At 40.7% G+C, this 18,200-nt stretch overlaps 1 protein-coding gene across 3 annotated transcripts in view; it reads left to right on the top strand.

Annotated features, from left to right (window-relative positions):
• Nucleotides 1-305: 305 nt before the first annotated feature.
• Nucleotides 306-18,200, top strand: part of GPR137C (G protein-coupled receptor 137C) — a 67,871-nt gene continuing 49,976 nt past the window's right edge. For all 3 annotated transcript variants that reach the window (XM_066343040.1, XM_066343038.1, XM_066343041.1), the window contains exon 1: nucleotides 306-824. In XM_066343040.1, coding sequence (XP_066199137.1) covers nucleotides 381-824 — 444 coding nt within the window. In that variant the 5' untranslated portion in view covers nucleotides 306-380. The remainder of the gene's footprint in view (nucleotides 825-18,200) is intronic.

Here is an 18,200-nt window from a genome sequence, read left to right as displayed (position 1 = left end):
CCGACGGCCCGTGGGCTTCCGAGCGCGGCGCGCAGGGGGCGTGCCCGCCTGGCCCAATCGGCGCGAGCCCACGGTGCGGAGCGAGCGCCTCAAATGCTCGGGTTTCTCAGCTGATTGTCTCCAGTGGAGAGTTGTTTTTTGCAGCTACGGAGCGGAGCCGCAGCAGGAGGAGCCGAGACCCCCGGGGGGGCGGGGAGAGGAGGCGGGGTCGAAGGAGCCGCGGCTGCTCTGCGCGGGGCTCCGGGTCCTGTCACGGCGCTTCCTGGGGTTGGAGGTTGGGGTGGGTGGGGGGTAAGGCAGAAACCCTTCTGCCCCTCGACGGCGGCTCCGAGCCCTGCCCCTTCCTTCCCGCGCGCTCTCTCCCGCCCCCCAGCCCCCTCATGAGGGTGTCCGTGCCGGGTCCCGTGGCCGCCGCCGCCCCCGCGGCCGGCCGCGAGCCCTCGACGCCCGGCGAGAGCGGCGGAGGCGAAGGCGCCGTCGCTGCCGCCTCAGGCGCCGCGGTGCCGGGCTCCGTGCAGTTGGCGCTGAGCGTCCTGCACGCCCTGCTCTACGCCGCGCTCTTCGCCTTTGCCTACCTGCAGCTGTGGCGGCTGCTTCTGTACCGCGAGCGGCGGCTGAGTTACCAGAGCCTCTGCCTCTTCCTCTGCCTCCTGTGGGCAGCGCTCAGGACCACCCTCTTCTCCGCCGCCTTCTCGCTCAGCGGCTCGCTGCCCCTGCTCCGGCCGCCCGCTCACCTGCACTTCTTCCCGCACTGGCTGCTCTACTGCTTCCCCTCCTGCCTCCAGTTCTCCACGCTCTGTCTCCTCAACCTCTACCTGGCGGAGGTAAGGCGGGAGGACCGGCGAGCGGGGCCGCCGCCGCGAGCAACTCCGGCTGAGCACGGGGGGTGGGTGGGGGGCGATGCGAGCGAGGAGAGGACCCGAGACCAGTTTGGGGAAACTGAGGCACGCCCGGAGGGCACGCCAGTGTTCTCGTTCTAAACTTGAGCAGCTGATTGATTAGGTTATTGAGGGGCTTGGGCGCGGGGTGGGGGGGGGGAGGGATGAGTGAGTAAGTGTGTTTTCTGACAACTTAACGCAGCAGGACGACCCTTTGTTCGGTGTTCTAGCCCTCTAAGGTAAGATGCTGGTGGCATCGCAAGAAGTAGCAGCCCGGTAGCTGCCGAAGCTGGACTGTGTTGAGAGAGGTTGGATGCTGAGGTAGCAGCAGCTCTGCTGAAGCTGGACTGCTGCCAGCCATTACGTCACCAGGCAGAGCTGTTCCTCTGCTATTGTTGCTGCGTTTCTTTTATTAGAAGCTTATATTCCCTCCTGCATCTCCTTTCCTGTGGCTCGATGAGCCTCACACAAATTCCGTTCGATAGTTCTCCAGCAGGGTTTAATAATCAATAACTAATGCCTCGGGTCAATCCAAAGACCTCCATCCTCAAAGCCCTTAATGTTTGCCCCAGCTGCTTGATGCTTTTCCTACCTCTTACAGCCTAGTCTCTCTCTCTCTCTCTCTTTTTTTTGGGGGGGGGAGCTAATTAAGAAAATACTAGCTTTCCCTGTGCCTGTTGCAGAAACAAACCACCAAACTGTTTTTGCAATAACTTGCTTAATAGCTGGAAGCTAATCACACCCCCTTTCTCTTTTTATGGGGAATTACTGGTTTGATTGCATTGTTCTGCGGAGCTTAGGTATTTGACCCATTTCAAACAGGTTTGGGAGTGTAAGGCTGTCAATCATATATGTCAGCTACTGGTATTTCAGCCACAGAATTTTGAGAATTGTCCAAAAAGTACCTCCCCACACACACACACTGCAAAAATATAGCTTCAGGAGGGAGGAAACAAGGTGACATCATATACTTAATACTGACTAATATAGAACAATATTGGTCTATGCAGCTAATCCTCTCAAAGGCTTTTGGAGGTGATGAGAATTAACATAGTTATCTGCAAAGGTAAAAATGATGCAGAATCAGTGTTTATATTTCCTGCATATATAAATCAACTCTGTCTCCCTTAGTCAATAGGAAGTGGAGTGCGTAATTTTTAAATCCAGTCATAACTTCAGCTTTTTAGCACACTAAAAACAGTTGAAAATAACTAACAAAACTTTCATTCTTTTTTTTTTTTTACCATCTTTTGGAAGTCCAAGCAATGCAATATTAAAAATCAAACAGTAAGAAGCATAAATGAAAAACATGGGTAATCATAAATCAAAAAATCATGCCCATAGTTACGTCACTTATTTGATGATGTTCTGATCTTCTAGTTGTTTTTTAAACTTGAATACACTTCTCTCCTTTATAGTTAAACTGATACATTGTATTCCTTCTGACACCATTTCTGATACAATATCAGTGACCTCTCTTCTTTTAATGTTTTATTGATTGATTGTAGAGAGAGGGGAAAGGGGGAAGAGAGAGAAAGAAACATTGCTGTTCCGCTTATTTATGCATTTGTTGGTTGTTTCCTGTATGTGCCCTGACTGGGGATTGAACCTATAGCGTTGGCATCAGGATGATGTTCTAACCACCTGAGCTACCAGTTAGGGCACCAGTGACCTCTCTTGACTGAAGCTTTACCTGAACGTAACTAGGAATTCTTTTTTTTGTTTGTTTTGTTTTGTTTCAGTGAGAGAGGAAGGGGGAGAGAGAGATAGGCAGGCAGGCAGACAGACAGAAACATTGAGCTGTTCCTGTATGTACCTTGCCCAGCGATTGAACCAGAAACCTCTGCACTTGAGGATGATGCTCAACCAACTGAGCTATCTGGCCGGGGCATAACTAGCAATTCTTATGTCATGAGCATCAGACAGGTATTTTTTCTCTATACATTGTGACTTATAAATTATATTAAGGGTCCAATATAAAATAGTTGGTGAGTATTTCATAAAGTAGCTAAACACTTTCTACTTTTATCTTGAGCTATAACATACACCATAAAGTGCACAAATCTTAAATGTACAGCTAGGTGAAATTTACATATGCATTCATGTTACCACCAGATTAAGAAATACAGTATTTTCACTGCCCCAAAAGGTTCCCAGTCATACTTCTCACCCTGAGATAAACACAAAGTGACTAAACACTATCACAATAGGAAAAAAAAAGCCCCTATAATTAAGCTCACAATTCTAAAAGTATACTTCTATAACATAAACTACATAATAACTAGATTGGATTTTAAGATTTTTTTTTATTGTTAATATTCCCAGCTAGTGAGGGAGAATTTAAATGTCTAAAAGTTTTCCTGTTAAATGAATCTTGTTTGTATGATGTTCTTTTTAAAAAGCAATAAAACTATTAACCTAGAAAATATAATTTGGAAAGAAGCTACACTAAAGCTATTTCTTTTTGTAGTGTCTTTTAAAAAGTGTAAGTTGTCTGTCTATTCTTGTCTTTTTATAATCAAATTAACTATTTAAGACATATCACTGTACTTAAGTGTTCAGTCTGTTTAAGAAGAGGTCTCTTAACCAGAAATAATTTTCCTATTCATTAGAAAAAATCTAGAAGAAACTGTATTTAAATGAATATTTGAGTTCAAATTTTTATATCAATTTCAAGGAACTAGAAGTACACTTCCCATTAATCCTTCAGAATTAATGAAGAGCTTTCCCAGTGAGATATTCATATTCCCAGTGAGCAGAACGGTAGGGGAGGTTTATCTGGTTACAAATACAGAACATCAGCCCTGGCGGGTTGGCTCAGTGGTAGAGTGTCAGCCCGGCCAGTGGATGTCCTGGGTTTGAGTCCCGGTCAGGGTCAGGGCACACAGGAGAAGCTTCTCTACCCCTCCCCCTCTAACTTCTCTCTCCCTCCACCCTTCCCTACCTCTCTTGCAGCCATGGCTCCATTGAAGTGAGTTGGCCCCAGGTGCTAAGGATGGCTCTGTGGCCTCCACCTCAAGCATTAAGAATAGCTCTATTGTTGAGCCATGGTAACAGTGCCCCAGATGGGCAGAGCACCCCCCATCCCACCCTTGTAGGGTGCTTGCACAGTGGATCCCAGTCAGAGCGGGAGGCTGTCTCTGCCACCACTCCTCTAACAATTAAAAAAAAAAGAAATACAAAATATCTGATCTTTGATATTTTTAACCAGAAGGACCTCTATTGGCTTTGCATAGGTGTGCCTTGATTACCAAATCACTCTGTCTTCACTGTCATATTAAATACCAATTTTATTTTACTGTTTATTTTACTGTTGATTTATTTTAAGCAATTGTTGTATCCACTTCTCACTAAATAAAAACATTCTGACTTTTAGGATTTAGTTACAAGAAATGATAGAGTGTGCAAAAAATGAAGTTAGTAAAACAACCATCACTAGTTTCAACATATTTTGGTGGTTCTTCTAAAACTGATTACATTTTCAGAAAGCTAAGACTGCCTAACCCACTCTTTCTTATGTTGACTACACTTGAACATAACTGAGGTAAAAGGAAATAGCACTTTCTGAAATAGTTTTCTTTTTCTTTTTTCTTTTTCTTTTTTTTTGGCAAGGGAGACAGAGAGAGGGACAGACAGACAGGAAGGAAGAGAGATGACAAGCATCAAGTCATAGTTGTGGCACCTTAGTTGTTCATTGATGGCTTTCTCATATGTACCTTGACTGGGCAGCTCCAGCTGAGTCAGTGATCTCTTGATCAAGCCAGTCACCTTGGGCTCAAGCCAGCGACTATGAGGTCATGTCTGTAATCCCATGCTCAAGCTAGCGACCCTGTGCTCAAGATGGCAACCTCAGGGTTTCCAAACTGGGTCCTCAGCATCCCATACCTATGTTCTAACCACTGTACCACCACCTACTCAGGCTGAAATAGATTTTCAACTCATTAAACCTCCAGGAAGCAAATAGTTGGAAAACAAAACCTGTACACAAATCCAGAAACAACTATTAAACTTTTTCTGGCGTAATCAATAGATCATTTACCTTACCAGAAAAAGTTTCACTTTTGTACTTTTAGCATAGAAGACTTTAGGCATTACAATAAATTACACTGATCCCCTGTTATTTGCATGGAATATATTCCAAGATCACCCCAGTGGGTGCCTAAAACCATGAATAGTACCAAGCCCTCATATACTAGTACATACATACCTTTTCACATAATGGAAGCACTTTATGGCCTCTCTTGGGCATATCCAAATTGCCAACAACACTACTCTTATGCTTTGGGGATATTATTAAGTAAAATAAGAGTTACTTGAACACAGGCACTGCAATATTGCCATAGTCAATCAGATAACCAAGACAGCTACTAAATGACTGACGGACAGGTAAGTTATATAATAGCGTGGATACTCTAGACTTGTGCCACAAGAATTTTTAAAACATGCGATACCGCCTGACCAGGCGGTGTGCAGTGGATAGAGCATCGGACTGGGATGCAGAGGACCCAGATTCAAGACCCCAAGGTCGCCAGTTTGAGCGTGGGCTCATCTGGTTTGAGCAAAAGCTCACCAGCTTGGACCCAAGGTTGCTGGCTTGAGCAAGGGGTTACCAGTCTGCTGTAGCCCCCAGTCAGGGCACATATGAGAAAGCAATCAATGAACAACTAAGGTGTCACAACAAAATACTGATGATTGATGCTTCTCATCTCTCTTCGTTCCTGTCTGTCTGTCTCTATCTATCCCTCTCTTCGACTCTGTCCCTGTAAAAAAAAAAAAAAAAAAATGCAATACCTAACTATTTAGTCAGGGGCAGACCTTTGTTCCCTCAGATTGTTAAGGAATGACAATAGCCAACACAATAGCCATCCAATGTGACTGAACCAAAATTACATGTATTTTTTTGTCAGATCAACAAAAAATATTTTTTGGTTTGCAGCAGAATTTTAGTAATTAGTTTATGTGTGAGATGAAAAAGGTTAAAAATCATTGCACTATACAAAGGGATAATTCACATCCCTACCGAAATGGCAGAATGGTGCAAGATTTCATTATACTACCCGAACAGTGCACAATTTAAAACTCATGAATTATTTCTGGAATTTTCCATTTAATATTTTCCAACCACAGTTGACCACAGGTAACTAAAACTATAGATAAGAGGGACTACTGTATCTAATAAAATGAGTGCATTGGAGCAAGTAAAAGGACTTTAAATGAGAGTTGATAATATACTACCTTTGGAGTATTGTGTTGCATGCCAAAATTAATGAGTTCATCTTTGAGACCCATATTGACATTTTTATTGGTAGCATGAATGTCAGATGCTTAATCAGGATAAAATACAGTGACTTAATCACAACACCAAAACATCTAGGAAAATAAAATACAAATTTTAACTTTTACATTTATGGATGCTATTATTATCCCTGGCAATGTATGTATTCTTCAAAATATTGCTGGTATGTCAAATAACATGCAATGTAACTTATAGGTACTTTGGTTTTGTTAAAATGTCCTGTTATTTCTCACAAAAGTATTCTTACCATGTAAAATGGAAAGTCCTTTAAGGAAAAGAATTTATTTATTTATTTATTTATTTTTTTTTTCATTTTTCTGAAGCTGGAAACGGGGAGAGACAGTCAGACAGACTCCCGCATGCGCCCGACCGGGATCCACCCGGCACGCCCACCATGGGGCGACGCTCTGCCCACCAGGGGGCGATGCTCTGCCCATCCTGGGCGTCGCCATATTGCGACCAGAGCCACTCTAGCGCCTGAGGCAGAGGCCACAGAGCCATCCCCTGCGCCCGGGCCATCTTTGCTCCAATGGAGCCTTGGCTGCGGGAGGGGAAGAGAGAGACAGAGAGGAAAGTGCGGCGGAGGGGTGGAGAAGCAAATGGGCGCTTCTCCTGTGTGCCCTGGCCGGGAATCGAACCCGGGTCCTCCGCACGCTAGGCCGACGCTCTACCGCTGAGCCAACCGGCCAGGGCTTATTTTATATTTTTATCTCATAACAACTAGAACAATGGAGAATATATTATTGAGAGACTATCTTGAAAAGTCTAAAATCTAGAAAGCTAAGATTTTGGGTTTAACTTAGTTTTGATAAATATTTGAAGGAAATTAATTTGTGCACTTTCTGGGATCTTTAATTTTTTTGCCTAAAAGATTATCTATGTTATGAAAGCTAAGATTCTCTTAGATTATCTTGGTTTAATTAGATAATTTACTTTTCACTGCTATAGGTAAATTCTAATAAAACCACTTTATATATTACAATATTTTGCTTAGCAAAACTATTTTTATATCATGGCAAGTGGCCCATAGTAATTAGGGCTCTGCTAATTTTGTTTCAAAAAATTCTATTAAATAGAGAAGAAGCCTATAAAACAAATACATCTCTCATCATGAGCCAGTTACTATTTACTGAAATAGTGGTTTAGTTCAATGCTGGATTTATTCTTTAATTGTGATTTTAAACTGTTTTTGTCCATTAACTTGATTCTATTTTTCCTGAGATTAGCTGTAAGGCAAGAGTTTGAGATACAATTCTATAGCAGAAGACATATGATATAATATTTTCAAACCACTTTATAACACTTGTCTTTACAAGCTCCATGATATATATAAAAATAAATGGGGAGTAACTTGTCCAAGTTTACATGGCTGATATATATCAGATAGGAGGCTACTGTATATAGCCTCCTATCTGATATATATATAGCCAGGGGCTATAAAGTTTTGTCAGGTGATCTTTCCTATGAACTTTCCTTGATACCATCAACTCCATTTTTTATTTAGTGCTTCATTATTTACTTGCTTTCGCATTTTCTACCACTTAAAACTTTTTTTACTTTCAAGCAATATTTTTCTTTCCCCTTAATACTTAGTATATGACCCTCATCTTTTAGTTCATAGAAGTAGAAAGAAGTGCCATCTCAATGAACAAAGATTTCAGAGAAATTCCTTAAAATGCTGCAAAGAGTATTCAATTTTTTTCAATGAATGATTGCACTAAGTGAGGAAATGTATCAGTCAAGAAACCACAAGAGAAGTGAATGCACAGTGATAAAGCACCACATAGATGTTTGTCTTGGTGTTGGGGGTAGTAATTAGCTTCCTGCTAGCCTAAAACCTGAATTATAATTTTACATTTTCAGTGAATTAGGGGGAAAATAATCAGGTCCTCAAAGGTTGGTGATGGGATTGGTGCCTGCCTCTGCCTTGGCTCTGAGTGAAAGAAATACAGATTAGTGAAAGAAAAATCTTCCATGAGAGTACATGAGGCTTATTCTCATACAAGTCCTAAGCCTTAATTCACCACTTCTTTGACTATAGAGAAAAAAAACCAACTTGAAAATACAGTTTGTTAGCTTGGCTGGATAGTAACCTCCAGTACCTGGAAAGAGCAAATGCAAATTGTCTCATGAGAAGTATACATTAAACCCAGAATCCTGGAATATAAAATTCCAAGGAACATGAGTTCAAAATTAAAAATTACACTAAGGAATCTTACCTACAAAGATTGAAGATTTCAGAATTTCATGTATAAATATTTATGTGAATGTAAAAATTAAACTCTTAATATGTGATCAAGAAATAATCAGTACTGACTAGGCATGTTTGAAAATAAATCAATTTTTAAATGAAAAATATAATTAAAGATAGAAACTGAAACGGATGGTTAAACAACAGCTTAAACAGTTTAAAAGATTAAAAGATCGGAGGGTAAAAAAAATCAACCAGAATTCAGCCCAGAAAAATAAAAAGTGGAAAATATGAATAAAGGATTAAGAGAATTTAGCCCTGGCCAGGTATTTAGTGATTAGAATGTCATCCTGATATTCCAAGGTTATGGGTTCAATCCTCAAGACACATACAAGAATCATTCAATGAATGCATAAATAAGTGGAACAACAAATTGATGTTTTTCTCTCTCTCTCCTTCTGAAATCAATTTAAAAAGAGAATAAAGATATAATGACCAGGCTCAATATACAGTATGTCCGTAAAGTCATGGTGCACTTTTGACCGGTCACAAGAAAGCAACAAAAGACGATAGAAATGTGAAATCTGCACCAAATAAAATAAAAACTCTCCCAGTTTCATACCTATTCAGTACAGTTCGATGTGGGCTCATGCACAGATTTTTTAGGGCTCCTTAGGTAGCTATCCCGTATAGCCTTTACAGACTTGTCACTGACTGATGGCCTACCAGAACAGGGTTTCTCCACCAAACTGCCGGTTTCCTTCAATTGCTTATCCCACCAAGTAATGTTATTCCTATGTGGTGGCACTTCATTATAAACGCACCGATATTCACGTTGCACTTTGGTCACAGATTTGAATTTAGCGAACCACAGAACACACTGAACTTTCCTCTGTACCATCCACATCTCAACTGGCATGGCCGTGGGCTGCTCCACTGTATACATGGTGTTACATCATCATCTGTGCATGCGCACATGCTGCCACATCATCCTACAGAAACTGGGAGGGTTTTCCTTTTATTTGGTGCAGATTTCACATTTCTATCATCTTTTGTTGCTTTCCTGTGACTGGTCAAAAGTGCACTATGACTTTAAGGACACACTGTATATATAATTGTAATTTCAGAGAAATTATTTGAAAGATTAATGACTTAAAGGCTGCTCAAATTTAAAAATGACAGCAAGTTTCAGATTCAGAAAGCCCAAAAAATTGAAGTTAGGCCAAATTAAGATGAACACATTAGAGTAAAACCTCAAAATACCAAAGACAAAACATTTTAAGACAACAAAACAGAAAAGATATTACCAACAAAGGTATTTTGACATTTCATGCTAATGTGGTCAGTAAAACATGAATAATTTCAACAAAGCATGAGAATTTCAGCAGAGATGGAAAACATTAAAAAGTACAAAACATAAATTGTGGACTTGAAAACACAAAAACAAGTGAAAAATTTCACTTGAGTAGTTGATCAGAGCAAAGAGAAGAAAGGATCAATGGACTCAAAGACAAGTCATTAGAATTCAGTCAGAAGAGCAAAAAGAAAAAAGAATGAACAAAATTAAAGAGACTATGGTATACCATCAAGAAAACCAATATCCACCATTAAGTTCCAGACAGATTAGAGAGAAAGAACCAGAAAGCTTATTCAAAGAGGTAATGACTGAAAGCTTCTGAAATCTGAGATATTAAATGGACATACAGATTCAATAAGTCAAAGGATACAAAAAAGAGAAATCCACAGCAAGACACATTATCAAATTGTCAAAAATCAAAGACAGCCTGACCAGGTGGTTGCACAGTGGATAGAGCGTCAAACTGGGATGTGAAAGGACCCAGGTTCGAGACCCCAAGGTCACCAGCTTGAGCATGGGCTCATCTGGCTTGAGCAAAAAGCTTACCAGCTTGGACCCAAGGTCGCTGGCTCGAGCAAGGGTTTACTTGGTCTGCTGAAGGCCCGTGGTCAAGGCACATACAAGAAAGCAACCAATGAACAACTAAGGTGGCACAACAAAAAACTGATGATTGATGCTTCTCATCTCTCTCCATTACTGCCTATCCCTCTCTCTGACTCTCTCTGTTCCTTTAAAAAAAAATCAAATACAAAATTTGAAAGCATAGAGACAAGCAAAGAGGCTTCGTCACATATAAGGGAACCCCTATAAAACTATAAGCAGATTTTATAGTACAAATCTGACAGGCCAGAAAAGATCATCTTGTAGTCTGGTCTTTTTAAAAGTGCTGAAAATAAAAACTGCTAAGAATAATATATTCTGCAAAACTGTTCTTCAAAAGCTGAATATATCACTATTAAACCTTCCTTACATGAAATGTTAAAGAGAGTTCTTCAAGTTGAAACAGAAGGATGCTAGACAGTAACTCAATAGCATGAGTATGAAACTCATTGGGAAAGATACAGAGACAACTACTGAATAATATGTTACTTTAATTGTGGATAAATCAGTGTTGAGTTTTGGTAAGCATTGAACTTACTTTGTTATCAGCTTAAAATAGACTTATAACTAAAATATTTTTTGTAAGCCTCAAGGCTTAAGCACACATACTCTATAGAAGTTACACAAAAGAGAAAGGGAAAAAATAAAAACATATCAATACAAAACAAAACACAAAGGAAGGCAGCAAAACAGAAAAAGACAGATCAAGAGCTACGAGACTAACAAAAAAACCCAACTAAACGGTAATAGTAAATCCTTTCTTATCAATAATTATCTTAAATGTAAATGGATTAAAATATCAGACCAAATGACACAACTACATGTTGTCTACAAGAAATTCACTTGTTTTTATTTTTTTAAAGAAACTTAATCTTTTTAAAATTTTATTTCTTGATTTCAGTGAGAGAGGTATGGGGGGCGGGGAGAGAAAGACAGGAGCATCGAGCTGTTCCTGTATATGCCCTGACTAGGGGTCAAACTGGCAGCCTCCGTGTTTCAGGACGAGGCTCTAACCAACCGAGCTATATGGCCAGGGCAAGAAATTCACTTTAGATTTAAGGATACACATAGACTGAAAGTGAATGGGTGGAAAACATATTCCATGCAAATAGTAAATAAAAAGAGCAAAGATTGCTATACTTAGACAAAATAGACTTTAAGTCAATAACTTTCATAAGGGTCAAAGAAGGACATGTTATAAAAGGGTCAGTCCACAGGAAAATATAAAAATTTATAAAGATTTATGCAACCAACATCAAGGTATCTAAACATAAGCAAATAATTGAAAGAGTTGAAGGATGGAATAGACAGTAATAACATAATAGTAAGATACTTTTAAGACCCCATTTTCAATGATGGCTAGAACATCCAGACAGAAGATCATTAAGAAAACAGCAGTTGGCCCTGGCCGGTTGGCTCAGCGGTAGAGCGTCGGCCTGGCGTGTAGGAGTCCCGGGTTCAATTCCCAGCCAGGGAGCACAGGAGAAGTGCCCATCTGCTTCTCCACCCCTCCTCCTCTCCTTCCTCTCTCTCTCTTCCCCTCCCGCAGCCGAGGCTCCATTGGAGCAAGGATGGCCTGGGCACTTGAGGATGGCTCTGTGGCCTCTGCCTCAGGTGCTAGAATGGCTCTCGATGCAACAGAGCGATGCCCCAGAGGGGCAGAGCATCGCCCCCTGGTGGGCGTGCCGAGTGGATCCTGGTCGGGCACATGCGGGAGTCTGTCTGACTGCCTCCCCCGTTTCCAGCTTCGGAAAAATGAAAAGAAAAAAAAAGAAAACAGCAGTAAAGCAACACTATAAATGAACCTAACAGACTTATACAGAACATTCCATTCTACAGCAGCACAATACTCATTGTTCTCAAGCATACATATACATTTCCCAAGGATAGAACACATTGGGTTACAAAATGAGTCTTAACAAATGTAAGAAAATTGAAATTATACCAAATATCTTGACTGACCACAATGGAATAAAACTAGAAATCGATAACAGAATAAAACTGGAAAATTCACAGCTATGTGGAAAATAAATTGAACAACCATTGGGTCAGAGAAGAAATCAAAAGGAAAATTAGAAAATACCTCATAAAAAACAACACAACATAGAAATTATGGGATGCAGCAAAAGCAGTGCTAAAGGGAATAGTAAAAAATGCCTACATTAAAAAATAAGAAAAAAAGAAGGAAAAAATAGCCTAGCTTTTCACCTAAAGGAACTAGAAAAAAGGACCAACTAAGCCCAAAGTTACTAGAAGGGAGAAGATAAAGATCAGAGCTCAAATAAATGAACTAGAGAATAGAAAAACAATAGAAATCAAAGAAATGAGTTGTTCTTTTTTGAAAAGAAAGAGTTGACAAATTCTAAGCTAGACCAGTGTTTTTAAACTGCCAGTCCATGGACCAGTGCCAGTCTGCCAGAAATATCATGCCAGTCTGTGAAAGAGTTAACCACCCTTCTGGCAGAATACAACATCAGGGTGGTTAACTCTTGTGGGGCAGTATCTATCCAGGGACTGGCAGTTGAAAACACTGAGCTAGACTAAGGAAAAAGAAAATCAGAAATGAAAAGAGATATTACAACTCTGTGAACAATTATATACCAACAAACTAGATAACCTATAAGAAATAGATAAATTCCTAATTAATTCTTACTGATGTATTCTGCCAGAAGGGTGGTTAACTCTTTCATAGACTGGCATGATATTTCTGGCAGACTGGCACTGGTCCATGGACTGGCAGTTTAAAAACACTGGTCTAGCTTAGAATTTGTCAACTCTTTCTTTTCAAAAAAGAACAACTCATTTCTTTGATTTCTATTGTTTTTCTATTCTCTAGTTCATTTATTTGAGCTCTGATCTTTATCTTCTCCCTTCTAGTAACTTTGGGCTTAGTTGGTCCTTTTTTCTAGTTCCTTTAGGTGAAAAGCTAGGCTGTCTGAATCTTTATTTTTTAGAGAAATCTACTTGATGTGGATCACAGAACTAAATATAAAAGCTAAAACTTGTCGAAGAGCCCTGGCCGGTTGGCTCAGCAGTAGAGCGTCGGCCTGGCGTGCGGGGGACCCAGGTTCGATTCCCGGCCAGGGCACATAGGAGAAGCGCCCATTTGCTTCTCCACCCCCCCCCCTCCTTCCTCTCTGTCTCTCTCTTCCCCTCCCGCAGCCAAGGCTCCTTTGGAGCAAAGACGGCCCGGGCGCTGGGGATGGCTCCTTGGCCTCTGCCCCAGGCGCTAGAGTGGCTCTGGTCGCGGCAGAGCAACGCCCCGGAGGGGCAGAGCATCGCCCCTGGTGGGCGTGCCGGGTGGATCCCGGTCGGGCGCATGCGGGAGTCTATCTGACTGTCTCTCCCAATTTCCAGCTTCAGAAAAATACAAAAAAAATACAAAAAAAAAAACCCGTAAAACTTGTCGAAGAAAACAAGAAAATCTTTGTTACCTTGGAGGAGACAAAGATTTCTTAGGAAAGGAAAAGTACAAAACAAAATTGAAAAATGGGATTCTATCAATAAAAGATTGTTTTGTTGTTTGCAAGACAGATAATGTAAAGGCATGCCACAGAAAGGAGAAAAATTTTATGTGTTTGTCTTTAGGAGAAAGTGCAGTATGTGTATCTGGCAAAGCACTTGAATCTAGAATATATAGAGAACTCTGAAAACTCAATAATAAGGAAGTCCAATTGACAAAATATTTTAACAGATACTTCACAAAAGAAGATACATGCATGGCCAAAAAGCACATGAAAAGATACTGAAGATCGTTAGTCATCAGGAAAAATGAAAATTACAACCACAATAAGATGCCACTAAGTATTGACTAGAAAGACTAAAATTAAAAAATTATGCCAAGTATTGGCAAAGATGCAGATTAACTGGAACAAATACACTAAATGTACTTTACAACCATATTGAAAAACCATTTGATAGTTTTAAAAAGTAAAACATAAACTTGTCACAGAACACCGCCATTATAGCCTTAGTATCAAAAAGAAAGGAAAGCATATGTCCATACATATTTGAATATGAATGTTCATAGTAGCTTTGTTCACAATAGCCCCAAATTGAAATTAACTCATATGTCCATAAAAAGCAAGGGAGAACAAAATATGATATATCCATATAAAGGAGTACTATTCAGCATTAAGGGGGGGGGGGGGAGCAAGCTACTGATAGAAACAACGTGGATGAACTAAAAAATTAGGCAGAATGAAAGAAGTCGACCAAAATGAACTCACAATATATCATTCCATTTATATTAGACTTAAGAAAATGCAAACTAATTTTTAGTCACAGAAGTGGATCTCCACTTGCTTGGGGCCTAGGCAGAAGAGAGGATGTACAACAATGGGACAGGATGAAATTCAGTGGGCGTGGAATTCTGTTTTTGATTATGATGATGATTTCACAGGTTATATACATATGGCAAAATTCAGCAAATTGTACATCCTAGACACAGGCAGTATGTAGTATATGTCTTGGTAAAATTGACCCTGACCCCCAAAACCAGTATAGAGCTCTGTTTGCAATTCACTCCAACATTAAAATCTAAAGGGAACCCTGGCCGGATAGCTTGGGTTTTTGGAACAACATCCTGGAGTAAGGAGGTTGCTGGGTTCAATTCCCTGGTCAGGGCACATACAGGAGCAGGTCGATGTTCCTGTCTTCTCTCTCTCCGTGCCTGTCTCAATAAATAGAATCTAGAAGGAAGAAATCTCAAAAGTGTGGCCCCACCACTTATCAGTTCTGTGTAACTTAGTAAAGTTACTTGCGTAAATTACTTAACCTCTCAGTGCCTATCTTCCCTTTTATAAAAATGAGAATAATGGTACATACCTCACAGAATCATTGTGAGGGTTAAATTATATAATTTATATATTTTTTATTTTTCTCTTTATTAAGTGAGAGGCAGGGAGGCAGAGAGACAAACTCCCACATGCGCCCTAACCAGGATAAACCCAGCAAGCCCACTAGGGGGCGATGCTCTGCCCATCTGGGGCTACTGCTCCATTGCTCGGCAACAGAGCTATTTTTAGCACCTGAGATGAGACCATAGAGCAGGGGTCCCCAAACTTTTTACACAGGGGGCCAGTTTACTGTCCCTCAGACCATTGGAGGGCCAGACTATAAAAAAAAAAAACTATGAACAAATCCCCATGCACACTACACATATCTTATTTTAAAGTAAAAAAACAAAACGGAAACAAATACAATATTTAAAATAAATAACAAGTAAATTTAAATCAACAAACTGACCAGTATTTCAATGGGAACTATGGTCCTGCTTTTGGCTAATGAAATGGTCAATGTCCAGATCCATATTTGTCACTGCTAGCCCTAACAAGTGATAGGACGCGCTTCCAGAGCTGTGATGCATACGTCCCACGTTACCGGAAGTAGTACTGTACGTGAACGACACCGTACTTGACTCCTCTCACTGACCACCAATGAAAGAGGTGCCCCTTCCGGAAGTGTGGCGGGCCGGATAAATGGTCTCAGGGGGCCGCATGTGACCCGCGGGCCGTAGTTTGGGGACCCCTGCCATAGAGCCATCCTCAGCTCCCAGGGCCAACTTACTCAAATGAGTCTTGGCTGTGGGAAAGGGGGAGAGAGAGAGAAAGGGAGAGATAAAAAGCAGAAAGAGAACAGGTGGAGAAGCAGATGGTCACTTTTGTGTGCCCTGACTGGGAATCAAACCCAGAACTTCCACACACCGGGCCAATGCTCTACCGCTGAGCCAACCAGCCAAGGCCAGTTATTTATATTAATATTCAAAGAATTGGGATTTCATAGACTACATTCTCTCACCACCAAAGCATTGTTTGAATTTTGTAACAAAAATAATGTGAAAGTTTATTTGGAAGATTTTAAAACACTTATGAACACATCAGTAAAGGAAGGAATCACAATGGAATTTGAAAAATATACTTAGTAGTATATGGTAATAACAATACTACACATCAGAACTTGAATGAAGCAGCCAAGTTACCATGCAGAAGCAAATCCAGAACTTTAAATGGTTAAATTACAAAAGAGCCTGAAATTTAACAAACTAAGCATCCTATTTATGTTAGAAAAAAAAAAATAGAATAAACCAAAGGAAACAAATAGGAGAGGAATGTAAAGATTAAAAAAAAAAACCATACAATAAATAAAGAGACTTGACAAAGCCAAAAGCTACCCCATATCTTTCTTCATAATCAAATTACAGGGGTGACCACACATGTGCTGACCATCTTCTCACCTCCCCACTCCCCACTCACTTTGTGTGTGTGTGTGTGTGTGTGTGTGTGTGTGTGTGTGTGTGACAGAGACAGAGAGACAGGCACCAACAGACAGGAAGGGAGAGAGATGAGAAGCATCAACTCTTCATTGCGGCACCTTAGTTGTTCATTGATTGCTTTCTCATGTGTGCCTTGACCAGGGGCTACAGCAGGCCGAGTGACCCCTTGCTCAAGCCAGCGACCTTGGGCTCAAGCTGGTGAGCCTTGCTCAAACCAGATGAGCCCACGCTCAAGCCGGCAACCTCAGGGTTTCGAACCTAGGTCCTCCATGTCCCAGTCTGACACTGTATCCACTATGCCACCGTCTGGTCAGGCTCCCCAGCCACTCTTATCTTTGATCCACCACTCTACCAAAATAGTTGTTGCCTAAGGCTCACAGTGACCTTCATGTCAACAAGTTCATTAGACATTTTTCAATCCTCACCCAAACTAATCCCACAGCAGCAGAAGTCTCCATATTTGTCTTACACTTCTACTGGCTAGCCCATAGCTAGCACACTGTCCTGGATTTTTTTTACTCTCTAGATTCTCTTCAGGCTTATCTGCCTCTGCCTTGCCATCAGAGGTTGAAGTTGCTCAACACCTAAGTCTAGGCCACCTGTTCTTCCCAATAATTGCATCCACATTCAGGGCATCATGCCACTTAAAAGCGGATGATTCACACAGGTCTGTGATCCTAACACAGAATATTCCTCTCAGCTCTGGCCTTCTATATTCTACACCTATTTGACATTCAAAAAATATTTGAAGCCCTCAGATTCAACATAACAGAACTTGAATGAAGCAGCTAAATTACCATGTAGAAGCAAATCTAGAACTTTAAATGTTTAAATTACAGAAGAAGAGCTTGAAATTTAACAAGCTAAGCATCCTATTTATGTTAGAAAAAAAATAGAATAAACCAAAGGAAACATAAATAAAAGGAGATTAATGTAGAGATTAAAAAAATAGAAAACATCCAATAAATAACTGAGCTCATAATTTTTTCTCTTCCCCATCACACACCTGTCTCCCCCAAAACCTGATCCAACTTGTTTGTTCCCCAATTCCATAATGCACTGCTATTCATTCATCAATGACTGTAAGTCATTGATGCTGCCTTCTCTCTCATACCTCACATTTACTCCATTACCAAATCCTGCCTATGTTATCTCCTGACATCTAAGTTCATTCACTTCTCCCCATCCAAAATGCTGGTCCAAGGCTACTACCATCTGTTGCCTGGTCTATGGCTGTTGTCTGTATCCTCTGGCTCCCAAAAGTTTATTTGCCACACTGTTGCCAGAATTATCATTCTTAAATAAAAATCTAATTATAAAGCTTCCACTCCTAGATTCTTCCATTGTCTCTGGTTACTCTTAGACTAAAGACAAACTCCTATACATACTATAAGACACTTTATGGTTCCAACCTCATCTCATATAGTTCTGCTTATTCACCTCTCCAGCCGTAGTTGGCATTCTTTCAGTACTCTGTACTTGTGTCATTTCCCTCCTGCTGCTGAGCCTTTCCATATTCATTTCCCTCTGCTTAGAATGCTCTTTCTTCCTTTGCTTAGTTAACTCTCAGCTCCAGGGCAACATTTCTTTAGGATACTGTCCAT

This window comes from Saccopteryx leptura, chromosome 6 (genome assembly GCF_036850995.1).
Source record: "Saccopteryx leptura isolate mSacLep1 chromosome 6, mSacLep1_pri_phased_curated, whole genome shotgun sequence".
In the NCBI taxonomy this organism is placed as follows: domain Eukaryota; kingdom Metazoa; phylum Chordata; class Mammalia; order Chiroptera; family Emballonuridae; genus Saccopteryx; species Saccopteryx leptura.
The sequence above is the reverse complement of the archived record's forward strand: the minus strand, read 5'-3'. Positions and strand labels throughout refer to the sequence as shown.